Source organism: Aptenodytes forsteri, unplaced genomic scaffold (genome assembly GCF_000699145.1).
Source record: "Aptenodytes forsteri isolate BGI_AS27 unplaced genomic scaffold, ASM69914v1 Scaffold1, whole genome shotgun sequence".
NCBI lineage: Eukaryota > Metazoa > Chordata > Aves > Sphenisciformes > Spheniscidae > Aptenodytes > Aptenodytes forsteri.
Window position 1 is genome coordinate 6,909,174 of NW_008795035.1, and position 26,548 is coordinate 6,935,721.

Consider the following 26,548-nt stretch of genomic DNA (forward strand, 5'->3'; position numbering starts at 1 on the left):
CCGTGCAATTGGTTCCATTTGTGTTCAGGGCAGTTCCCCATTTGCAGCAGAAGAGGCTAAGACACATGAGAAGTTCAGGCAATATGAGGTGTGAGATGTGGTGACGTGGGCTTCATGCTTTTGGGATGTCGGGCACACGTGTGGGTTCTCAGTCTCTGTTGGATTCTCAGGAATCGGGATCTGTGTTTGCAGGCAATTTTAGGAGAAATCTAATTTTTTTCCATTTGGGGATCAAAGGAGAAATTGTTCTGACTCCGTTATGGGAGTCACTGGTAGAACATGTCCTATATATAACCTACCAGTAACGTCTTCTACTATATTACTGTCTGGTGCAATGGGGTCCTGTTCCATGAACTCGGTTTCCTTAGTGGTATCATAGTAAAACTAACAAAGAATAATCAGTCGCAGGACTGATGCTTGGGATAAATGCACTCTTGGATATTGCCACCATCACTAATCTATTGACAGAATATTGGGGGACCCCTGGCTACCTCAAGAGAACATGTTTTTCTCCTTAAAATGCCGCAAATCCCTCTCACTCCCAATAGCTTTAAATAGTAGCTCTAGTTCCCCAGGATGAACTGTTGGATCTGTACTCTCTTAGCTCGAAGGATGTCTCACAGAGAAAATATAATTTCATAGCATCTGTGAAACGAATTCTACACTTGGGCCCACCAGTTCAAGCATGAAGTGACTCAACTGAGATTACGCTGGACTAGTTCATTCCAGTGCAGCAAAGAGGTGAATTCAGCCCAGGTTTCCAGAGGACCACTCTGTATTGTCACGGGTACTTTCCTTGGTATGGCACACTGGATTTCCCACCCTGTTGCTGAGATATGACCAGCTCAGAAGCATGCACAGACTGACCCAACCTGTTGAACACACTGTAAAATTTCTGATCAGACAGAAATCAGATACATGCTCTACAGCTCAAGGGAAATGAATGGCAAAGAAGAGCTCTGGCCAAAGGCAACAGTAACTGTCACTCTTCCAGGCAAAGGCTGCTTCCCATAATAAGAGCCTAAAGTTGGAAAAGGACAATCATCTCTGGTTCCTTGGTCTCAGAAGACCATTCCTCAGGTCAATCTGTATGAAACCACATACTAGGGGCAGCCGTGAAACTGGGGTTTAGGTTTAGGAATGGATGGTGTTCTCACATAGTACCATCTGGGCCAGTGGCCCCTCGCTCTGCCTTGTGTACAAAGCGCGAGGAGTCATTCTCAATATATACATATATGTATACAAATTACACAAACGTACAGTCAACTTTCTATTCAGAACTGGAGCAACACATCTGGGAAGGATGCTGAAGCTGGCAAACAGGCAAACATGAGCAGTAACCCATCTGCTTACTGCTCTGCAAGTCAAAGCCTCGTTCACGCAGGGCTGCTCTCAAACCCACTGTACACCCCAAGTGCTGTTGAACGCAGAGGGAGAGCTGTACTGTTGGATGCTGGTTGGCTGGAAATGTAGAGCTCCCTGAGAGCCTTGGAGCTGCATGTCTGTCCTGTAGTCACTCCCTCATCTTCTGTCTCTCCTTCCACCCATGAGAGGCACTCCTGGATCTCTTGGTCTAGCTCCGAGAAGTCCCCTTCACCATCAGAGCAACTGTCAGTATTATAATCAATTTCTTCCACGCAAGGAGGTTCATCCTCAGTCTCTAGGCTGCTGTTGCTGCAGCTTCTGCAGAAAAATCAGAAGAGAGACTGGTCGTCATCAAAGGAGGGTGTGTTCTGTAGGGGTAAGCGCAAGTAACAGGGAAATGTGCTTCCTGGGTTCAATCCTGGCCCTGCTAATAAGGCATGAAGTGGCTCTAAGCAAGATCCTGTATGTCTTTGTGTCTGTTTCACCATCTGTAAAATGAAGTGTGATACTTTCCTACCTCACAGGAGAAATGATTATTGTTATCACTCTTATTGCTATTGCTTATACAGAAACGAAGTGCTTTATATACAGACAACACCATTCTTGCCTTGAGGCACTTACAAGGTTATAGAAGCTGAAATACAGTAGAGGAGGAGGTATTCAGTTTCCAGAAAGTTGCTGGTTTAATCATCATCCACCTCACTGTAGTTCCACATTTAGTGTAAGACCTAATTAATTCAGGTGGTTGAAGTGCTTTGGCATCTTTTCCTCCTGTTCTGTGCAAGCTCAGAGCACTGCTAACAAGAGGGACCGCAAACAAAAAACGGAAGCTCTTGGGTCTCCTTTGAGCACACTGGCTCCAAGGAGGGCAGAAATACCAGGAGTGCTTGTGTTTTGGAAGGAGCATGAAAAGCCTTTGACAGCATGACTTCCCGAGGAAGGGCCAAATTCAGAGGCAAGTCTGAATGGCTGAGGAGAGACTGTAAACGGATGTCACAGCTACCTCATTTGGATCTCAGAAGGGTAGGTTACACCACCTTAGCCCCCTGCCATTTACTTACAGGAATGGTCATAGGCTTTCTTTGCGTGTCCACTTTCAATACATATCGTATTAGGTTAGCCTAATGCAATATTTACAGCAGAATTGTAACCACTAAACTAGATGGTTCTGGGCGATAGGGTCTTTCTCCTACCTAGCCGCCTAGCTCCCATTTGGCCCTTAGCCCAGGAGGGCAGCTGGGTAATTTTTTGAGACCAGAAAGAAGCCTGTAGTTTCAATGCTGCCTGGGCCAGAGTCTGGATGAATCAGGGGGACAGATACTGTGTTTTTCACCTCCAGGTCAATGTTTTCAATCAGTCTCAAAGCAGGGGAATGTATTGCTTTGGGGGACTGGGAAAGGAATAATAATTTTCCGCCACTGGGCCAGAGTTTCTAATTTGTCCCAAGCTGGGAAAAATGAATGGCTTGGCAGATGGAGCATACACAGCTTTAATGTGTGGTCTACTCATTTACATGTCAGTACCCGGAATAATCTTCCAGCTCTCAGCTGTTTCACAGCAGTGCCAGCATCTGAGGTTTCAGAACATACCAAAGGTGTAAAGTATTGCTTTTGGATGTATTGATCCTTTCTCTCTTCTGCACTCCAAAAAAGGCGTAAGATTTTCCTAGCTTTGAGACTCCAGATCCTAACTGTATACAGACTACTCTGCAAGCAGAAACAAGCAGTGTCAACCCACTTCTTCTCTGGCTGCTCTCTGGCTTACTTTACTTCAAAGGCCTGGTATAAAGGATTCTCTGAAAGCTTAATAGAGCAGTACAGCTTAAAAATAAATAAAAGAATAATTATGCACTTTTACAGTTTCTGGCTCCACTTCAGTCTGCTCAGAAATCTGGGTCAGGAAGAACTCATACTGAAATTGAGTACGTGACATGAAACAAAACAAACAAACCAGGACAATCCTCCCAGTACAAACAACAACAAGCAGTGGTCTCTACTGAGTCTGACCAGTGGGTTTGATTTCTTCTTTTTTTTTTTTTGTATGCAGGCATGGCATGAATTACCATGATACCAAATACCTATGATAATGTTCAAAGCTGCCTAAACTCAGGGGAACCAGATTTTTCATTTATAAGCTCTGCTCTTGTGGCTTTGCAATCAAAAAGAACCAAAGCGTATCTACTTTCAATATTGCTCTTGTATGTTTGGGAGGAGCTGCTAATGCCATTGGGACAAAGCATAGCTGCCACCCAACTCACTGATATTTTACAGATGGAATTATTCAGTTTGCAACCCAGGAACTGAAGGTCAAACATTTGCATTACCAGGATAACAATTTAAAAAAAAATAAATCCCTATTATTACTTAAAGCTGGGAAACCAAATAAGAAAGGACCTTCTGACTTTTTTGATAACTTAAATGATTTTAGGACTGGTTTTCTGACAAAAAGGGGAAAATGACTTCTAGTGCAAAAGCATTTTACTATGGAAGGGAAATCTGGAAGACAACAATCAGAGAATGAGAAAGAAAAACACACAAACCTGCCATTTCCTTACATTGAAAACTGAAGGGACAGTCTTTATGAAGCAAGCGTTTATGCATAAAACCTTTACAACGGACTTCAAAAGCTCTCCCTTCCAAGATGGGTGCTGTCATGTTGCCCACATACATAGTACACAAAACACCAAGACTGTGACAATTCAATACTTGGGCAGATACATTACAGGGAGATGTTCCCCACAAGTGAGGATGTGCCTAGACCATGTTTAGAGGTCAGGAAAGAAGATTTTCTTCCTAGTTTGTTCTGCCCTTTGTTCCTTTGCTATGACAGTGAACGAGCAAGCCAATTAGCACTGGCTTTAGTAGTGGTTTCTCCAATATGGATTGATACCCGCTGGATCGGTGCCACCGCCACAAATCACATAATGAGCTACCAAGCAGCAAATAGATGGTACCAACTTCCTCTCGCTGCCAATGCAGGATGTAATCACACTGGTGACTTGAAAGTTGAAAGGCTCTTTATCACACTACCAAACTCTACAAAGAAGCTACATCTCTTTACTATGTGGAATCTTCCATCCCAATAATTCTTTCTGCTGCGGGAAGATTTAAAACACGTAACAAAGCGATACAAATGGGCTAGTTCAAACCAGCAGGTTAGAGGTTCTTCTGAAAGAGGAGAGGTCGCAGCATGCGGCATGCTGGGGAGCCAGCTAGAGTCCCACTAATGAAGCTGCCAAAGTCATTACATGCTGCTTCTCCACATCACAAAGACCAGCTCCTTTAGGAGAGAATGCAAATGCTGAAACACAGTAATAAGCAGAAATGCCAACATCTAGACTATTGCATACCACTGCAGAAGGTGTGCCTTTCGTTCTTTTCCAACAGAAAGTTGTGGGGTTTTTTGTTAGGGGCATGTTCTTGATATTTTTGTTTGTTTGTTTGTTTTTTAAATCTGTTTTATAAAAGCTGCAAAAGCATTCCCCCCAAAAAAAAAACTAAAGAGAAAAACCCCAGGGACATGAGACAGATTTACCAAAGAATAATGATGTTGTCTTACAGAAGGTAAACAATGAGGAAAACCAATGACATTACATTAGAGAACTCCAAGACAAATATAGTCTATGAATACCACTGAACATGAACGCAGTACAGAAGAGGGGGAGGGAAGGCTGGTAATATATCTACGGCCAACAGTCCCCCAGCTATCACACAATAAAACGTACACACGTTGGTTGATCTACTAATTCAAAACCTACAGCCTTGTAGCCCCCATCTATTCCGGAAATGCCAACATCTAGACTATTGCATACCACTGCAGAAGGTGTGCCTTTCGTTCTTTTCCAACAGAAAGTTGTGGGGTTTTTTGTTAGGGGCATGTTCTTGATATTTTTGTTTGTTTGTTTGTTTTTTAAATCTGTTTTATAAAAGCTGCAAAAGCATTCCCCCCAAAAAAAAAACTAAAGAGAAAAACCCCAGGGACATGAGACAGATTTACCAAAGAATAATGATGTTGTCTTACAGAAGGTAAACAATGAGGAAAACCAATGACATTACATTAGAGAACTCCAAGACAAATATAGTCTATGAATACCACTGAACATGAACGCAGTACAGAAGAGGGGGAGGGAAGGCTGGTAATATATCTACGGCCAACAGTCCCCCAGCTATCACAATAAAACATGTACACACGTTGGTTGATCTACTAATTCAAAACCTACAGCCTTGTAGCCCTCATCTATTCCGGCCGATGGGAACCACAACAGCAATTTGCAACTTTATGATGTGACAAATAGAATTTCTTTGTTTTCATTTTTAATTTGCGTATTTATTGAGATATGACTGGATCTTAATTAGTTCTCCTTTTGTATGTGTGTATGTGTGTTTGCTTGGTTTTGGAAAGCAAGCAAGCTTTGGTACCCTGTAGAATGATTTTGGGTTTTTGCTGACTTAACATGAGGAGAAGGAGAAGGGAGCCCCGTTCCTCCTTACACGTCAGCATAACTGGGGCTTTCTGGTATGACTGAAAAACAATTCTTTCAGGTCCTCCCTGCAAACCCCTCATTCGAAGTCAGCCTACCTGTTAGGTCACAGCTGGACAGAAACCTTGCAAGTCAGCTGTCCTGCTGAACTGCACATAAGAAAAGACAGTCTATAGTTGTGATTGATAAACTGTAGCTACATGCTGTACGTGGGGATGATCTCTGCTCCATACATAATTCTCCTTCACTTGTGCATACACTTCTAGGGAATGGAGAAAAACTAGAGATGTCCTAAGTAATTTCTTGGATTTTTCACTCATTTTTTGCTTGTGTGGCAGGTCACTCGCTCTCTGTATATTCTACTGACTGGCTCAAAATAGAATGTGTTTTATTTTTTTCTGCTGGAAAGAACAGGCACTGACAACTGTCCCCCTTAGGGAATCTGTGACTATTGTTCAGGGTTGCTGCTTGACCTTCACTTGACAGGCCTCGCAGTTGCAGTGCGTTAGAGAAGGAAATGGAGCATTTACTTTTTTTTCATATTGCTCCTCTCACTCTTGTGAAATTTGCTGCAGTCTTGCCAGAGCGAAGCTAGGAAGTGAGTGGTTAAATGCTTCACACAAAAAGGAGGAAAAAGTTAAGTCTGGGGACCGCCACTGGTCATGGACATATCAATGACTCCCCGTGAAGAATGTATCAACAAACAAGCAAATATGTCTTCATCTTCTGTCTGCAGTGAAAAATAACATCCCAGTAGCTGCATAATCACCCTGTCTGTAACCCTATTTTCTCCTTTTCCTAAACCTTCTCTCCATCATGCTATGTCCCAATCCTTTGGAAGCTGCCCAATGCAGGGATACGGCTGTGTATAAGGAGCCAAGCGTGTCTCTGATACAGTTGATAGACTAAATAAGGCAGGAAACGGCTTTCTTGAAATTTTTCAAGATATCAGACATTTCACTGTGAGAAAACAGAAAAAAGATTTATGTCCGACCTAAACAGGCCAAGTTCTCAGCAATTACAACATTCACCTGAAAGAAGAGTGCGCTTTTTCTCCACTCAAGTAGGGACTGGAGACCCCAGCAAGTTCCCTGACCACAGTTACCACCTGCGCAGAAGAGGAATCTCTCATTCTTTTCCAACACAATTTTGCCAATTGTATGAACAGTTATATACATGCTGGTAAGTAAAGTGTCCTGCAGCATTTAAAGATACGCTGCCCTTTCTGCAGTGAATTGGGATTGCCTTACCCTTCTTTTTTTTGACATTAAAAATTCCACCTATGTCACTGAATCAAAAAGGGTGTGTGGTCTTGCACAGTTTTGCTTTTGAGGAATCCATATATTTTATTAGAAGTATTTTACAGGAACACTGCTTCTGAAGTCTGGTAATGAATCTAAAATGAATCTTAAGCAGATGCATTTGCAGTTATCCCAGAGTACAATTCTGCTTTTAATAGCTTCATAAAGTAGTATTTTAGGACATAAATGAAACAACTACGATGCTTTTAGGTAATTACACCTGTAAGAATTACACTACAGCAACAAGATGCCAACAAAGAAGGGCTTTAGTCTGCCCTTAGTGTCTTGATTCACTTGCTCCAAGGTGTGGTGCACACCTTGTAATGACTTTCCAATTTGATCTCTGCAATTCAGGAGCTCCCCAGACAGCAGCCTGGCTTCCCCTCCTGCCTGAGAAAAGCCAGACAAGGCTCTATTTAGTCCCTGACCTCGCCAAGGGAGGGAATCAGCTATGCACTGATGCAAGATGGCTCCAGCGTAAAGAACTATTGCATTCGCCTTCTTTGTTGCTACACAGTAAACAATAGTTATATGAACTTTGTAGGCTCCCATGAGATTTCCCTTTCTAAAGACTCTTTGCCAAGGACTTTTACATCTTACAACATCTCCTGAGACAACGCTTGCTAAGCCCTAGGCAACGCCAGGTGCCCTGGCTTTCAGCCCACCATGGCCCATCCTTTCACGAACAATATGAACATAATTAAACACTGCCTTGAATGCTGTTTGCTATGGCTAAGAGATGTTTGGTCTCCTTTTGAGTGTAGGTTGTTGGTTTTTTTTTTCTTCCTGCTGCAAATAGCCAAGAGAAAGGTGTAATTCATTGCTAAGACTCGTACTAATTATTTTTTCAGGAGTTCCCAGGGTAATTGTAGGCTGTAATAATTATAATTGATTTGCCCAGATTAAAAATGGATGTCTGGTGCACCAGTTAGATAAGTAAGGAGCAAGTGGGGCTTTATCATTTAGAGAGAAGGGAAGACAACTTGTAAATAAAGGGAGAGCATGAAGAGCAAGAAACAGACTGACTCCTGGCCAATACTGTCCCCTAATGTTCATTCAGGCTTGCAACAATTTAGCCCTGGACAGCATTTTACTTGCATCTAGCAGAAGCTCTCTTAGTCTTCTCGGGAATGACTTTCCATTCTCCTTACTGGTGAGAAGATGGTTGATGACTGCTGTAAGAGCAGAGGAGATGTTGAGTACACACCTCTCATTACACGTGGTTGGGAAATTGAAAAGCTTTGTATGAATATGAAGAGCTGCATTTGATTGAATTACATCACGTCATTGGTACAGCTTTGATCCTTCTGTGAAAGACGAGTTTGTTTAGAGGACAAGCAGGCATTTTTCTCCCATTTGAAGGGTACTAGCTTGACATTACATGGCATTCCTGGATTCCAGATATCTCAGCTCAAATCCAGGCGTGTTTCTAATGCTAACCAGTAAAACTCACATGGGCTGGTGTTTAGACTTGCAGGATGGAAAAGCTGGTGAGAAGCCAAAGGCTGTGGATTCAGTCTTATGAACAATCATTAATTTCTTCCTAATGGGGAAGCAATCTATGTATCAGCACAGCGCTAACGTTGCATCTTTAGCATTCTTATAGCTGTAGGCTTGTAAGCATTAATAAAACCCACTGACTTGAACAGATACAAGTCAGCCACAAAATGGAGCTATGACAGTTGGTGCAGACCCCAGATAAACACGGGAAATAAAACATGGGCGACAAAAAATAGATGGGATAATATCCATCCACCAGGCAGCACTGTCAGTGGCTTGGATTTCACTCTGAGTTTAAGAGTCAAAAGAAATGCTTCCAAACCAGATAACATTTTGGCTTTCTACAGCTTAAGCTTCCTGAGAAATATAAGCAGTCAAGTCCTCCTGTATGGGAAGGTATTTACTAAGACTACCGGAACTCATTAGGACACTGAATAATGTAAGAGTTGCTCAAAATATGATTTTGAAAGTGTTTGGGAGCTTTTCTCACAGTGTCTCTACTTCAAGCAATTTCTTTTCAATATGATAATCATGTTATTGATGATACTTAGCAGTCCAGCCACAGTAATACAGGAAGATTATTGGAATCCTTGCAATTGCTTTTGGGTGCTTCCAGTAATTGAGATATTGGCACTGTAGGGGGATAGGAATGTGGAAAGGTTTTGGCTTAGATGCTGAAAATTTGTACTGCTGAGGATAAATAGTGTAAAGGCATGCGGGTTCTCCTGGGTTCTTTTTTCCCTTGGTGCTGTTTCATATAATTCCACTGACTTCATCCAAGTTTTGTAATTGGTTCTATATATTTAATTTCAAAAGTCCAAGTTCCATATGTATATATCCCTTAGTTCTCTCTGAGCGACTTAAAGGATTTGGGGTTTTTGAAAGCAAAATGTTTTAAGATGGCCAAGATATGTTTAGACTGTGTTTTAGTTACATATCTGTTTTATGTACAGGGTATTTTTTGGGTCAGATAACCATGCGTACAAATATTTACTTGCACACCAGATGACAGATAGACATCTTACTACCTGACTTAACTAACAACTGCTGTAAATGACTAAATACCAACCACTATACCCCTTGGAGGAGAAAGCAACCTCTTGGTTGCTAGTTTTTCTTCTTGAAAATCTATTTTTAGCTGATAACCACTCTGAGGTTTCAGAGAATCTGTCTATCTATGACAGATGTGTGTGTATGTATGTGTGTGTATATGTAAATATGTAAATATGTCTATACAAGCACACAAAGTAGATCACTATCCCTTATCCATCTTTCCTCACAGATAGATAAATAATAGATACATGTTTATGTATATATGTGAACGCTCAGACACCCAAACACCTACACATCCCCACAATTACATGGTTTACTCTGTATTCAGAGCACAGTTTTCATTACAAGACATAGGAGGTCTCAGGAGATACTCCTACAGCTAGCTGAGAGATAACAATAGATGATCACTGAACCTTGATGCTATTGCATTCAGGTGGAAGCAACCTCAGGGAAGGAGTGGGCTGCTGACCAGGGCAAAACAGTTCTTTGACTCTAGTCTTCAGGTGAGTGTTGACAAAGCAGCACGTCACCTGAAGGGGGACTTAGACTATTTGGATAGGACTTGAGATATATTAGGACGGTCAGCAGGCAGGCAGAAATGGTTGCCTAAACCATAAAGTGTTATCGTCAGCTATTTGAGAGCTTAAACTAGAAGCTAAAAGTAAGACTGTGTGGCAAAAGTTAAGAATTTGGGTTCTCAGTAGGGAAATATAGACATATACCTTATTCCGCATGAACCTGACTCATTTTTGTACCTTTTAAAGTAAGGAATGACTGTTTTGGAAACCCTCTGCGTAGTTCTTTTTTCTTTCACAGTCACGTGTCTTCAAATGGGTAAACAATGACTGGGACTAAAAGTATTGAGCTCTGGTAAAAATAATGATGCTGGTTCTGGAGTATCCAGATAGGGGAGAGGGTATGGCACTATGTGGGGGTTTAACAGCTGGTTTACCACGGGATTCTGCTTTTAAGGAAAGCCTTCAGGCAAATCTGAGCTTAAGGGTCACAGAAAACAGTTTCTGGAGCATAATGAAAACAATTAATTTAAGGCCAACATGATGGCAAAGCACTGATGCCTAAGAAGTTCCAGCTGATGGACATCAGTCAACATGGCCACCTCTCAAAGTTACTTCATCTCTACAAGGTCCTATGTTATCACAGATTTCTTGGAATAAATCCAACACAAATCTGCAAAATCATAATCCCCCTAAAAGTTATGCATCTCATTCCAGGGATGTTCATCATAACTGATCTGAGAAACTTCCTGCAGCGTAAAAAGTTCTGAGACTAATACATAATTTTTGTTCTCTCATCCTTTCCTCTGGAGAATAAGTGTGTTTAGTCACTATCATAATTAGGAAAGAGAGAGAGAGATTCTGTGTGCATGTACCCATAAGAATAAAGCGCAGAGAAGGCAAGGTCAAAGAAATCTATCTTGCCTTTAAAGCAAATTGAAGTGGGGTTTATAGCAGAACCATCTGACGAAGTATGTGTGATCATAGATAACCGATAATAGACCCAGGTTAAAATTTCAGCCTCTGCCCTCATCCTAAATCTTTTCTCAGACATAATGAGATTCAGATAAAACAAATTGGAACACTCGTGTTCAATATATTTCAAAACATTCTGATCAATTATGTTTTTAACACCGCATGGAACCAAATCCAAAACCTTGCTTAACCTCACTCATTACACAGCTGATTTGCATATGCTTTGGACTCCATTAAGGACAACAAAAAAATGTCAGCTACAGCATGTAAGTGGCAACTCTTGCTAATTCCTTGATCTTGCCAAAGCCCTACCAGATGTTTCATGAAGAAAAGCAAATATCTCATTATGCTCTCCCTGCCTCCTAAAATTTGTCTGTCAGGAATTGCAAGGATGAATGGTTTTTAGTGGTTTAGCACACAAGAAAAACAACAGGCATGGAGGGCTGACACAAACATGAAGCATCACCTTCATCCTGCTTCAGAACTCAAAGAGGGCTTAAAGGGATTCTTCGAGCCAGAAGGACCTACCAGCCAGGAACATATGACTCCCAGTAAACAGAGGAAAGAGGAAAAACAACCACCATTTGCTGTGATCGAAGGAGACGGCATCACCTTGCAAAAAGAGCATAGTAAAGCACACGTATAAAAGTTGCCGTTGCTGTTTTTTGTACAAGAGATCTCCTAATACTTTTCTGTGTTCCTGTTGTAGGTATTTAACAATGTTTCACCTGTGTAACAGTGAGATGCTGTTTTCAAATGAATCCATTTGTAGCTTGTAGCATCTATCAATTCCCAGCAGGGAACAATTTTTAAAATCACTGTTAACGTGAGTATTTCCTGAATATTTTATAAAAATCAATTTTCAAATGCCTGCCAAAATGTTCTATGTGTTTTATCTGAAGGTTGCAATTACATTTTCTTACTTTTTCTCTATGTGAATATGTGTGTGTGTGTTTATATATGCATATATAAATTCCCACTAAAATTCTTCAAAGAATACTAACACATCACAGAAGCAAGCATATTCTGAGTGAAAGCTGAAGCAATGTAAACTGACAAAAGTATTCATTTAGTCAAAATAAGACATGTATTTGGATGGATGGGGCAAATTAGAGCACAGCTTGCAGAGCAGTGAAACAACCACTTCATAGAGAACCACCCTGAGCATTTAACGTCACTCCCTGATTTACAACCAAAAATGATAAAAGGTCAGTTCTTGTGTGCAGAGTAAGTGACTGAAAAGATATGTCAGGCTGTGCATCGAGGGAAAATTGAATCATGGAGTTAAAACCCTTGTGTTTGAAAGACACGGGTTCTACACTCGGTGGGCTTGCAGTCACTTTGAGCAAACTGCTTTTCTCTCTTTGCCCCAATTCCCCTATAACATGGACACAGAAGGCTCCATCGCTCTACCTGTCCGGCAAGCTTATGGCACGGTGGCAGAGCCAGGGTGTGTCCGAAGCCCTCCATCACCTGTCTAGCCTGAATGAGGGTGCAAAGCTGTTTAATTGCTTCTTCTGTGTAAGTGCCTTTCTCTCTACTGAAAGCACTAAGAAAATAGGTGCTTAATAACCTTGGTGGGTCTGGTCCAAAACCTCCTCTCAGCAAACCAAGACTTCAGTAAGGAAAACAGCAAATTTCCAGATCCATTAGGGAAAGAAGAGAGTGTTCATGATTCTGCCAGGCAGGACTGTAGAGTTTAGCTGGAGGAATGATGAGGATGTAGGACTCCTGCTGACACCAGGAGGAGAGAGAGGTGCTCAGTAATACCAAGAATTAGCTGCCAGGTCATATTTCAAAGAGAAACATTGTAATTCTTGCAGTACTGAAAAAAACTGAAGTCATAAAAGCAAAGGGGAGATTATTCAGATGGGAAAGAAACCATCGCAAGTTGCCAGATTTTCTGTACCCAGTCTGGCCTCTGATTTTAAGCTGTCCAGCTAGCCTGTCTAGCAGAAAAAGCCAGCCATCCAGCTCGAGGAAACAAAGGCTGAGGACTTGTGCATGCCCGTTCCACTGGACCTGAAAACCTCATTAGTCAGGAAGTCTTGTATTTCCTGGCATTTGCCTTTGCATTTATGTTTTCCTAGCTCCTCATTTTGTCTCTTTGCTTCAGGAAGCTGCTTATTGCACCAAAATAAAGTGACATCTGCTCTTCTCATGGTGGATTCTGTCTTGCAGGAACTGAAACACCAGGAAGAGACCAGATCTTGAGTACTTCTGGCTCACGAATTGTCCCCCAAGGCATTGAAAAAGCCCCACAAAATTATATTTGCCAGTACAAACAGCACAAATCCAAGTGCTAGAATATACATACACACTTTACAGAGGGAATGCATTTGGGAAGGTTATATTCATGAATGCACACAGGGTTCCTGACTGGTGTGAGCTGTGATAGAATCTCTTTTCTTTTCCTTCTTCTCTGTCAAATCATGTAGGCATCAGTTTCTCTACAGACCTTTTTGCTGCACCAGCTTTACATAGGTACCCCTGCGATAACAGTCCTAGTGTCAGTAACACACAACCCCTTAAAAAAGCAGCGTGTGCTGCTGAAGAACCCAGGCTCTCGGAATGGTGGAGATAATAGGATGGTAGAGCAGGTGCAGCCAAGTCAGACTGCTGCTGACTTTACCCTGAGTTTGCCAAGCTTACGCTGGACTTTCTCCTTTTCTGCACAGCCAACCTGCAGACAAACCGTGTCAAATTTAATGGTGCATGATACAGGCAATTCAGTATCAAGGAGAAAAAAAGCATCTCTGAGGCAAGATGGGTTATCAGCTTAGCTCCAAAAGCAGCCTATCAAGAAACACTGCCAAGGCGATTTCAGAAATCTACAATTTAGATGTTACCTGAAGCCTAAAACTTTGAAAACTTCATACTTCTCACAAGCAGACTAGCAAAGCCCAAGAGGATCAGACCAGGTATCAGTCCAGATGACAAAGTAATACACTTAGTGTATATGAAGTGCTGTACACATGAAAGGTATAGGAAGGATGGCAACATTATACAGTTTTATCCTGCAAGGAATCAAAGCTGTTATTACACAGCAGTTTTCTCAGGGCTATTACACGCCATTGCTTACCCACCAATCAGCTTACCTTTCTGGGCTTCCCAACAATATGAATCACTTTTAAATAACAATGCATTTACTTTACATACAAGCTTTGCAGCCTGAAGCACCCCATACTGTTTTCTGAGAGCAAGGGAAGCAGTCTGATGATTTATCAGGAAAAGGTCTGCTGATGTGCATGGAACTGCACCGGCATGTCCCAGCAGAGCAGCTGAACTCCTGAACAGCATCATTCACCACTAATTTTGCAGCCATTTCTGAGGCAGGGAACACCACCGCTTTAAATCTTGTCATTTTTAGAATGGGAAGCAAAGAATTCCAAATTCAGCGAACAGCCAGTGGAACAATTTTAAAGAATGCAACATAGAAGAAATATGGCCTCTGTCAGAACTTGGCAAAGGTACAAGACCTAGATCCTTAATTCTTAATAGAGTATTTCTTAGTTTGCCAGTAAGTAAGGATTGCTGTGCAATGACAATCATTTGATCATAACTACAACAGCAGCGAGAGCCTATGGCGCTTTTCACGTCAGCCTTACACACTTACTCCACAGATGGGCACTATGGCAAGGCACGGTGCAAATTGCAGGCAATGCTGGAGGAGTGGTGCCTGCTTGTGTAGTTCTGGGAAAGCATGGGGCTCGGGAAGTGGCAAAGCAAGGTCAGAGAGGCTGTGTACACCGATCCAGGGTATCCCTTAGGCAGCCTTTTCCAGCTGTGCTCCTAGCAACAGGTCTCAGTGAAAGGGGGCACAGATCCTGCTGGTTGCCTTTCTGTAACGCACATGTATTTGCTGTAACTGTCTCCTACGAGTTTAGGAGAAAAAAAAAAAGCACAGAATTAAATACACTCACACAATTAGGGTCATATTAACCTAAGCTGCTGAGGGTGAATTCATTAAGCAAAATGGGTAAATTATATGTCCAAAGATCTGTGATGACAAAGGAGCAAAGCCAGGCACCACAAACCAATAGCTCTAGCTTCAGAGATGCTTCCTTCCACCTTCTCGTGTTGTTCTAGACATTTCCAATGCAAGAGAAGTCCACAGGGAGACAATCAAGGAAGAAGAAAATTTCCTGAGCTGTCTATTCCCTTGCTGCATTCAAGGTCTGCTCCCACAGAAGCTTGGCATACCCTTCTCCCACGCTACTCCCTATAGTCAGGAAATGCCTAACATTTCACTTCTTACAGAGGGTCTCCTTGGAGATGGATTAACCTAACACCCCTTAAACTCAGACCTATCAATTTCCTCTGTTGGAGACTTTGGATTTAGATATCTTTGCTGTACTGGAAAATATCCACTGATAACAAGCAATTATTATTACAAGATATATCCTTGGAGATAGAAACTGGCTGCTAGGAAAGACTGAAATGAAGGGGAGAGGGGAAAACCAAAAATACTATTCTTACTTAACCTGACAGGGTTTTAATCACTTTCCCAGTGTGTCGTACCCAAGAGCCCTTGGACAACTTCCTGAACAAGAGTCAATTGACACCTACCATGTAAAGCCCTTGATTCTCTCACGATAACATTAAGCATCATTACTGGAAATGGATGGTGGGGTTCAATGCTAATTTCAAATTTAATTTGGTGTTTGAAGCCATTAAAAATATACATAATCTCCTCTCCTCCCCATGGACTAGTATTTGGGCCCTGAAGGTAGCATTCATAGCAAGCTAAAAGATAGTTTGTGGGGTTCTTTCTGTGAGACTTTATGAGTGTGCATTAGATCGAATGATTTATAAAACATACACCTAATATAATGCCTGTGATAGCAAGAATTGAAATCAAACAGTGTGTGGTAAGGACTGTTTTAAAGCATTAATTGTAGTGGGGAGGAGGTGCTGTAGAAGAAGAGCTGAGGTTAATGTGCTTGTCTTTCCATTGCGGTGGACCTGCATACCGGGCATGTTCAGGTCACAGAGAAAATGAACTGAGCAAACCAAATCTGGCATATGCCAGATTGACTTTGAGGTGCATCATAAACTCTCAGAGAGTTCAGAGCACAGGCTGACTATGCTGAACAAGCAGCATTAGCAGTAACCTGGAGGATGCCTACCAGCGCCCCGAGAAGGAACTTGTCTGCTTCAAGGGCACTGTGATAACACATGCTAAGTGGAGACCAATAGCCCCCAAATGAGCATCCCTGACGTGGGGCTGAGCAGTCAACAAAAGGAGAGATCCTGCCAAAGCACAGGGTAGAAAGGTGGTTACAGAGGTGAACAAAACAGCAGCTGGTACAGAAGTCCATTCAGTGGGAGCACTGAAAACCTCAGTCTAGACCACAGCAAGGAAATGGGCCCTCTCTAAGTCTCAGGAGAAGTCTGAGATGAGACAGGACAGACACAGTGAGAGTGGAAAGATGTAAAGTACAAAAGTACATTCACTCCTCAGATGCCCTGGACCCTGGCAGGCCTCAGGACTGCTGACCACAGGAACCACAACAGGATCTGCCTCCCTGGAAAGGCTCTCAATTTGGGCAGCATCTGCCAGGCGTGGGAGTAAGCCTGACAGCCTCAACAGGAATAGGTGTCCATGTAGATGAGAACTCTTGCCCAAAGCCTATTACAGGAGAACAGGACGTTCTGCACTGCTGACAGGACACTCAGTAGCAGGACTTTCGACTGCTCGCTGAGGTCAATAAAGTAGCTGAGGAGAGCTGGGAATGGTGCTCCCTACAGGGGCTTGCGGGGTTAGCACAGCAGCATGGGACAGACAGGACCATAAGGTCAGGCCTGGGCCACTACAACATAGTGGTAGAAATTATTTTGAAATGTGTCATCCCTTGGAAAGCTGGGATACAAGATTGGAAGCTCATACCCAGATTGCGGCCTATTTCCAATTCTGAAATCCAAACACTGTATTTTCCCATTTACTTACCTAATGTTGCTTCAGCACTTAATTGTCTACCTGCTGGCCTGGCCTTTTCTGCCACGCTGTTGCCAGGCCATCAATGATGTGTCCATCAGGGCGAAATGAGCTTTGAATCAGGTGATAAATTGCTGTTTTTGTTGCAGCTGCTAACATCTCTTAAATGTTTAAACAGTATGATTGCACACATACCTAGTAGCTGCTTGGTTACGTTTATTTTGGATGAGGTGCTATGCAGTTTCTTAGATGTGTGTGTCAAATATTCATAGATGGCAGGCTACTGAAATATCTTTCTGTAGTATTTATTTATAGAATTTATTTATCAACAGAATCAATCTTTATGTGCCTAGCTGCAGCATTACTTGTTGCCTTACCCATTTTTCCCAGACAGCGTCTGTCTATCTAACAATATCCCTCTTCCTGCAACATCTATTCACAGTAGGCCTGTCCAAGGTATCTTCCCATGTGTACTCATAGTATCCATCTCTTTAATTTTAACTATATACCCACTCCATCTCATGCTCGTCATCTGTCTGAAGCACTTGCTGTACCTCTCCACACCATCTCTTTAGCTATTCAATGGTACCTGTCTCCGCAGTGGCTCTCTATCCCTTTCTCTCCGTCACACCCAGCACCAGAATGTAATTATGGATTTTGGACCACAACCATAGTTTCCTTTTTTTTTTTTGCCAAATTTGGCTCACAAATCACTGATTAATTTATTTGTTTTGACAGAAAGGCTAAATGTGAGAAATGAACTCTGGAAGGGTACAAATATCTTTGGGTCAAAGACTTTCCCAGGCTTATTTGCTTCCCTTCTGTGTGTGAACTGGTCACGGCTGTGAGGGCAGGGAGCTGCACTAAGCTGCTGTTATCTGAGAAACTCATCTTCAAATAAAGATGCTGCAGTGACTATTGCCTCCCTGTTCTCCTCCCCCTTTCCCTCTCCCATTCCCTTTTTCTCCTTCTCCCATCTTTCCTCTCTTCTCTCCCCCAATGTTTTGCATCCATTCCTTTAAGTTTGTCCCTTCCCTTCTTTTGCCCACTTGGCATTCTCAGGATGACAAGTGAAAGTCCCTCCCTATTAAAAATTCACTACCAAATAAATATTAAAGCAGGGGGAAAAATCCATTTGGCTCTGTGTGATTTATTGTGATCTGCAACGCAAAGCCCAGCACAACAGGTTAAACAGGTTTCACAGCGTATTTACCCACTTCACAGGGGTATGAAGGACTCAGTGACCCTCAGCTCCTAAAAAGCCTATGATGAGGAGAGATCTCCTCCCCACCAAGAGCGCCAGTCTGAATGACACGGAGAGGGACGTGTTCTCAGGGCCAGGAGAGGAAGGACAGTAAGAACTAAAACCTCTTCTTGCTTTTTTTCTTCCTACTTTTTTCTCATCCAGATAAATCATGACAAGAACCGTACAAAAGATGGTCAGGTCACCTGGAAGTGATCAGAGAGTCTGTTAAAATGTCAGGACCATCTGAAATAAAGGAGAGAGGGGGGGAAAAAAAAGAAAGAAAAAGAAAGCAAGCAGAGCAAACTATGACAGAAAAGGAGGGAGGGACGTTTCCATGTCTTTGGTTTTGGTTCCCTGAGCAAAGACCCCAGCAGTTCATAATTTTCCTTCAGGCAGGGACAGGATGGTTCAATGGCAGAAGAAAATATGCATTAATTAATGAACAGCTTTACAGTTTTATGGATAGATTTAACTCCTTCCCTTGTTTAGAGCTGCTGGAAAAAAAGACTGAGACAGATGCAAAGTAAGGCAACATGAATTAACTGGTATTGGTATGGAAGGAGCAAATGATATTTACACTGAAGTCAGCAAACCTGCTAACAGCTTACAGACTTCAGAGGGGAACCAGATTTCACCCAGAGAGAAAAGAACCTCTGGAGACCTTCTCCAGAACTGTCCAAGAACGGGGACAAGAGATCCCTAAATGGAAGCAAAAATATTTGGGCCCCGGTGGTAGCTGTCAGCTGAGGCAGTGGTAGAAATTTGAATTGCCTGCCAAGGGCTGGCACTGGGGTGGACTGGGCACCACTCCTCTGCACCAAAATGCATGGTACACCTCAGAATTTATCCTATGTGTCTTTGTAGAGAGTTGTAAGATTTCTCTAAAAAATGTTTGGAATAATATCAGTATGTAGATATGTGAAGTGTATTTCACAGAGGCAAGTGGAAATACTCAAATTTGTTTCAATTCAAAGCAATGTACGGGCAATAGGAAGAGAGACTCAAGTAGCAGACCCAGAAGGAATATTTGAATCCCTGCTCTTTTAGGGACTCTAATCCCAGCCTGACCATGAGTTTGCCACATGTTTTTGGCAAGTTGCTGTGCATATTTCCCCTCCCACCACAGTCTGCCACGCCTATGCAGACTACCAGCTATGACTCGTCTATGCCTCAGCTTCTTCATGGTGAAGGATGGGAATAACTGTGCTCTCAGGAGTGGCTTTCAGCCACATGATGACTAACCCTTAGGGAAGAAAGTGAGAGGAGGCAGCCCTCAGACGGGAAGGCAGAAGAATAACCTATCCTTCCCCTTTCCTATTCTGGTTGGGACTGCTTAATAGAGTTTTAAACATGCAACATCCATGAAAGAGCCAAGTACGATGATAATTAGAGTGGGGAAAGTTTTCATGTAGGAGCAACCCATGAACATATCAATAGGTCCACAGGAGATGTCTGATGTTAGTGCTTGTCTCCTAAACAAGTAAGCTACTGCCATGCCCAGACTCATGGCAAGGAGCGTAGGAGGAAGCAGCAGTGGAAGAGGGAAAATGGTGAATGATGAGAACGGAGGTCAGCTGCTTGAGAGGGTTTGCCCAAATGTCTCTCCTCATGTTCACCTAGATCATGGGGCGAAGACAAACTATGTACTGATTGGAACAGGATGTGGAGACGCTCCAAAGGTAGATCAAAAAGAACAATCCATCTCATCTGACTGGGCTATATAATTTACTCATTGTGAGCAGATGGGTTATGAGGTCTGCCATCAGTGATGAATTATATACATGATAAGTCATTCCCAGCTAATGAGGATCCATTATCATTAGCTGCTAAGGAAGAATAACGGCTTGCCAGGACAGAGTGGGGGTTTCGCAATTTCCAGGGAGAAAATTCTGGGCTGGTAGCCACCTGGCAATTGAATTTCCAGGCAACTGAAAACTTTCCAAGATGGATACCTTCTGCTTACTTCAAGCCTTGGCTTTGAATTTCCTTGGGCAAGTTCAGGAGAGGGAATGTAAGAGGAGGTGGAGGAGGAAGCGAAGGAAAATAGTAGTAACCGTATCTGGTAAGACTGTGATTAAATCAAGGTCTCACTCTAATTACGCTACATTTAAATAAACTTTGCCTAGTAAGTAATTGTAATTAAACTGCAATTAAACATGTATTTATATCACCATTTCCTCCCCTGCACAGCTGTCTGTTTCCACCTCCTGTTGTTGCTGTCTACCTGCCAAAACCTCTGAATTTAGCAGAAGGGACTTTGCATTTCCTTGGACTTCCAGGAGGAGATGTTGTGGGGCATCACATTTGTGCTTGTGCGTTGTTGTACATGACATGGAGCAAAAGAGCTCACTTACCTACACAGTACCTACAGGTGAGAGTTCAGAGCTGGGAATATAATTCTTGAGCTCTGCTTTCAGCTTTTTAGGAATATTCACTAACTCTAACTGTGTCTCAGCTTCCTTTATTTGCAGCACTGAGCTACCTATACGTAACAAACCTACAGGTGGAAATCTGTTACGGAAAAACAGGAGGTTCCAGTTATTTAAAATGGAAACTAGGTTCCTGTTAGGAATCTGAAGGTGGTAAGGAAGGGAAAGGAATGCAGGGAGAAACAAAAGAAGAAATAAACAGGTAAAGGGAGAGTGATAAAAATGAGGAGCTGAACACATATCACAGTGCAAAGGATGCCTGGGGCTAATAAAAGCAAACCAGCTTCTCTGCCCTACCTCCCTCCAGAGATGATGGAAAACATCTCCATTTATGCCTCTGCTATCACATAGCTCTAATTAAGAGACTGGAGAAATACCACCGTCACCCTCATCTGTTTGTGTTCAGTTGCTGAAAGGACACCATGCATCTCCCTGACAGTTAGTCATTACAGCTTTGTGTGAGCACCCCTCCTTCCACCAGAAGTATTGAGCCCTCTGTTAAATACCTCAGATGAGACCCTTGCTACATTTCTGTTACTCAAGGGAGGTGAGCCATGAAGCCTTTATCATGGGAAATCACTGCCGGGAGGATAAGGGCATCTGATGGAGGAGAGGCTGAATGCTAGACATGTTGCTTCAAAAGATGCGCAGCAAAGGAGAGAATCCATATGCACACATGTGGGGTGCCCAGAAGTGCATACGGGCACAATGTAATATAATAATAATAAAAAAATCCTTATTATCCAAAAGTAGTTAAACAAATCTATTTGGTTACTGGCAATTTCACCATGACTACTGTGTTATAAGCTGTATTCACTCCCTCCCTCCCTATCCTCCTTCAGATGTTTCTATTTTGTCCCTGAATAACTGGTCTCAGGAAGGTCCTTATGCCAGGTATTAGTGAAAAAGAACAGAACGGGCATCTTAAGCTTGATTTTCTGATGTGACAGTAGTCAACCTGATCTGGTGTGATCTGTCACATCAAAGAATATAGATCCCAACTCTGTAACTCTCAATTTCCTTCCAAACCTTTCTTTAACCTACAAACCTCAGTTCTACTTCCAGAAATAGGAGACAAAAGCAATACTACTGGAGTGACATTTATCAGAGGAAGGATTGGACTTTTCTTTCCCTGCAGACTCTTACTCCAGAATCATTGTTTATTTATCGGTTAGTTCAGCAATATCGTTCACTCATAAACAATCTGATCTAAAAGGTATCCCTTCCACAACTTGAATCCTCACTTTCTGAATCAAAAGGGTGAAAATCCCCAAAGGCTGTCATCACCCACAGGTCCCACACACAGTTTTGTGGCACACATCCTTTTTAATCAGGAACCAGTGAAAGAAATGTCTTCTTCTAAGGTACATGAACTGTTGCCCTCTCTCCCTTTAGCAACCTGCTGCCCACAGAGACATACCATTGAGTCCATGATTACTTTCAGTTTGATTCAGCTCAACTTAGAGGTGCAGCCAAAGGAGGCAAATGACTGTCACAGGTCAAAGCCTAAACCTTCCCTTTTCTTTAATGGCTCTGTGAGTGCCTTAGGCTTTTTTTTTTTTCACTTGCAGTGAATTCAAGTCTGCCAGAAATTTTGTTATGCTATTACGCAGACGGAATAATGTGAACAATTATCAGCTCTGTGTGCATTCTCTGTCTTTCTACTTTAATGTAAATACATCTGTCTGCAATCATGGATGGCCTTCAACCCCCTTACAAGATACCCAAGACAGATCTTTTAGAAATGACTCTTAGACAACAGTCTTCTGAACACTTGGGAACCAGTGCCCAGAAGCGTGGGTGGAACTGCTTGTGTTAGTGCAAGAGAAGCCCTTCCTGTATCTTCCTGTGCCTGCTTGTCGCGCATCCATCAGCCACCAGATCCAGGCTGTGCATTGCAAGTACTGCGCGCGCAATTGCAGACTCAATCACTTCCAAAAGTGAATATTCACAATGAATCCTCACTCTCAGTTGGCTTTTGTTGACTTATTGGAATCAAAATGAGACACGGGCAGATTAAAAATACCAATGAGTACAGCATCCCTTCCCTTCTGCATTCATTTGCACTGGAGTGGTAGACAGCAGCTAACAAAAATGTTTCAGTGCAGGGGCTATTTTCTTCTCAATGACCCACTAGTCTGGAAATTTTTACACTCAAGAGCATGACCAAGAACTATTAATAGGAATAAATGTTTTGTTGTTGACTTAGCCATGGAAGGAATAAGGACCTAGTTACTAGCAGACCCCAGATATTCTCTCTGAAATCCCAGAGTAAAGGAGAGCTGTGAGGAGGAACGGGGAGAGCAGAACAGAAAGCCTGCGAGGGTAGAGGCAGAAGGCTATGAGACATTATCCTTCATTCAGAATGCAGATGAGTTTGCCAAGCAGGAAGTGAAATGGAGAAAAGGTGTCTGATGCATCACATGTCATCTCTGCTGTCACTCACACACTTTAATTACCCTTAAATCAAGTGCAATAGCTTCCCCAGCCCTGAAATACGTGCTGTCTGTCTCCTTATACACATAATAAAGCCTGCAGGGATTTCAGAGACTTTAGCCTTGTGTGTCTCATTGCTCTGATCCTCAGGTTTCTTTTAGCATAAAATCAGCTGAAAAGCATTGAAAGGCACAACCTTATTTTTATAAATCCCTATTCTGCTTGCCAAACCTAGCTGAGTCAATGAATGCCCAAGATTGTGATTTGGATTCTCTTGCACAGAGTATATTTGTGTACTGCTGTTTCCATATGTCATCATGTACTTGTTATGCTGCTTGTTACTCCAGTCATATCTAGCCAAGGAAGCAGCCACAGCAGAAAACTTGCAATATTTCTAATTTACACAAGAATTCTAGGGATGGGCAAAATCTTTTGGAAGGGAAAAAAAAAAGAAGCCCCAAACACCTGTCCCATCCCCAGACTCCAGATTCCAATCAAAATTAGTTCCTCCTAAGGGAATTAAGGTTATGAAAATTTAGCTGAGCTCTCTGTTTTTTCCTATTACTATCTCCAGTTCTTGGCCTTCAATTTGCTAACTGCTGTGGCTTGCCATCCCAGGAGACATGTACAAAATGAAGTATTAAACCATTGTAAGAAAGAATGGAATTAGCCTCAGGTAGTTTCGCCACTTAGAACTAGGCATCTAGTCTAAACTAAATTTGGTGGCTACCCTTCAAATCAATGGAGGGAGATAACAGATACATTGTAGCCATAGGTTAAGTTAATAGATTAATCATCTTTTAGCAGTACCTTCATCTCTTCTTGAACTACAGAAGAGGGTACGTAACCAGCTCTGTTTAGACACCCAAATTTTACATACAAAGGGCTACATTTTGCAAAGCATCATGCCGCTGAGAAGGGACACCCCAATGAGATGATTGAGCAGAGATAGATGAAGGGTATTAAAATGGTCGGTGCAGAAAGAGATGAGACTAAACTATTAAATCCACATATTCTTGCAAAGTTCAGCAACCAGGTCTGTCTGAATATCCTGTGTCCTGAATTTTGGATATATGTCTTTGAACTAGGGAAGGTCTAGAGCATGCAAAAGATAAGCAGAAAAACTTGTGTTTTGCTCAGGTATTTGCTTGCTTTTCTCTGCAAAGACAATGAATGTGTTTTGCATTACACATGATGCAAAGTGAGAGCAATCCTACCCCCAAAAAGCTTGCATAGGAGTAGGCTGGAATATAAAAACAGTATGCTAATATATTAAGTGGCAATACAGTGTTATCCTGAAAATCTCAGCCTGTTAGCAAATGATGGTCTCGCTATGAAACATGATGTGTGGTTTGCTGGCTCAGTCTTGCAGGATATTTGTTGTCCCATCTGGATATAAAGAGATGATCCAGTGTCTAGGCTGAGCAGTCCTTGAGGAGGAGACCTGGGATCAATATAGTTTAAGTGGAAGGCGTGGGCTGGATTTTTGAGTTCATTTTGTGAATCAACGAAACAAGAAAGCCGCCACCTGCTTGGGATGCACTTGAAAGTAAAGAGAAAAAAAAACATTTCAGGAGCTTATGATAGTATAAAAATCACATTGTTTAGTTTGATTCACATCTTGGAGGCACCCTTAGGAAATGCATCTACAGGGGGGATCTGAGAAAGGAAAGGGTGGTGGATTAGGGAGTCTTTTCTACTACTGGTAGAAGAGAAAGACCATTAGAATGTGGGGGTGTAAAAAGTTTGTGAAAACACTGTTTTTTTAAAAAAACTAAGATTGTAGCAACCCTGTTAGTTCCTAATACATCAGAAGCCCCTAGCTCTTCTCTGTTGCACAAAACTCCACCCATTTCCACGCTAAATCTAGTTTAAAGCTCTCCTTATATAAGTCTAGCCAGCTTGTTGGCAAAAACTCTCTTGCCCCACTTGGTCATTTTGTGCCCATGCCTGAAACCTGAACTGGAAGAGGTGTGTTGGGTAAGGACGGTGATGCGTTCATAGTACTGTGGAAGAAGTTAACACATTTACAACGCACATACTCCTTATATCTATCTGGTGCTACCACCTACATGACTTTATAAGCTTCTGATTACGTTTTACCCAGATTAAAATAAACACTGCTGTAAAGATAAACAACAAATGGTGAGCGTGAAATATGACTGCTGACCTCACATATGTACCCACAATAGAGAGTAGAAGAGATTTCCATGAAGCATAGGAGGCAAATCAATAGCTCACTTATGATGTGGCAAGCGGTCTGATGCGGCTTGCAAGAACTCACTGAATGTATAGGCTAAATTCATCATCTGGCAGCGGTATGCTAGGCACAGGTTCTGAAACGCTGTCGCCTAAGCATCAGCACAGCACATGCTTACTGTGTATATCAGATCCTCTGGTACGTGACTTGAATGCTTCCCTTCCAATTTGTCTTGCTTCTCAGAAACGCTGAGCATAGTACATAAAATCAGCAAGAGCAAGGAGTGCTCAGCAAATTTGAAAACAATGCCACAGGTAGGTAAATATCTGAGGAAGGAATGAGCTGCCAAACATCAGCCCCTAGTCTCCTCTGAATATTTTTCTTCTCCTTATTTTTACATATGCACATGCTGTAAAGCCTGTTTATCTGTTCTCTGCTTCCTTGATGAATCTCCAAAGCCTCCTGTGCCCTAGCTATGATTCATTTCTGAATAATTTCATGAAAGGCAAACAGCATGTTTCAGTTCCACATACTTGTCTGATATTGCTGGGCACTTCATCATTTGGAGGCAATTTTTTCCCACTTGTCTCAATCTTCCCTTTCCCCCCCCTTACATGTAAAACCATTGCCCCTACATTCTGACCCTTCAGAGATTGCAAATCATTTTAAGTGGAGGAAAGGTTGAGCCACAGCTTTGTGCTTGATGCATTTTGTTTAAGTTGCTCGTGCTGTTCCAACATCTGTCATATCCTCCACAGCAGTGCAATCAAACTGTCAGGGCTGAGTGAAGTTTTGCTGATCCAATCTGCTCCTTCTGTGATTCCTGTCAAAAGCATCAGGAGGTGGTAGATACAGTTGTGTGCTCTTTAAACAACAGATCTTCATTTTTGCACATTAGAGGAACTGTTATTGTTTGTTTCCCTTAAGCTCACAAAGCGCTCTCTTTGCTTGCAAAGCGTGTTCAAATGTGGTTGCAATCACAAGCCATGCTGCACTTCCCAGACTCTGCTGCGTTCCTATGGCTCCTCAGTTTTACATCGCCTCTTCCCATGTGAGGTCAGAGCACATAAATGTCTCTCAATCTTGCCGGTGTCTGTAATTCTGCAACAC

The 26,548-nt window shown here is 42.3% G+C and overlaps 1 protein-coding gene across 1 annotated transcript in view; it reads right to left on the reverse strand.

Annotated features, from left to right (window-relative positions):
- Nucleotides 1-1,376: 1,376 nt before the first annotated feature.
- The window catches only part of AGBL1 (ATP/GTP binding protein like 1), a 279,246-nt gene continuing 254,074 nt past the window's right edge, over nucleotides 1,377-26,548 (reverse strand). The window contains exon 23 of the mRNA XM_009276632.1: nucleotides 1,377-1,683. Within this exon, the coding sequence (XP_009274907.1) occupies nucleotides 1,377-1,683 (307 nt within the window). The remainder of the gene's footprint in view (nucleotides 1,684-26,548) is intronic.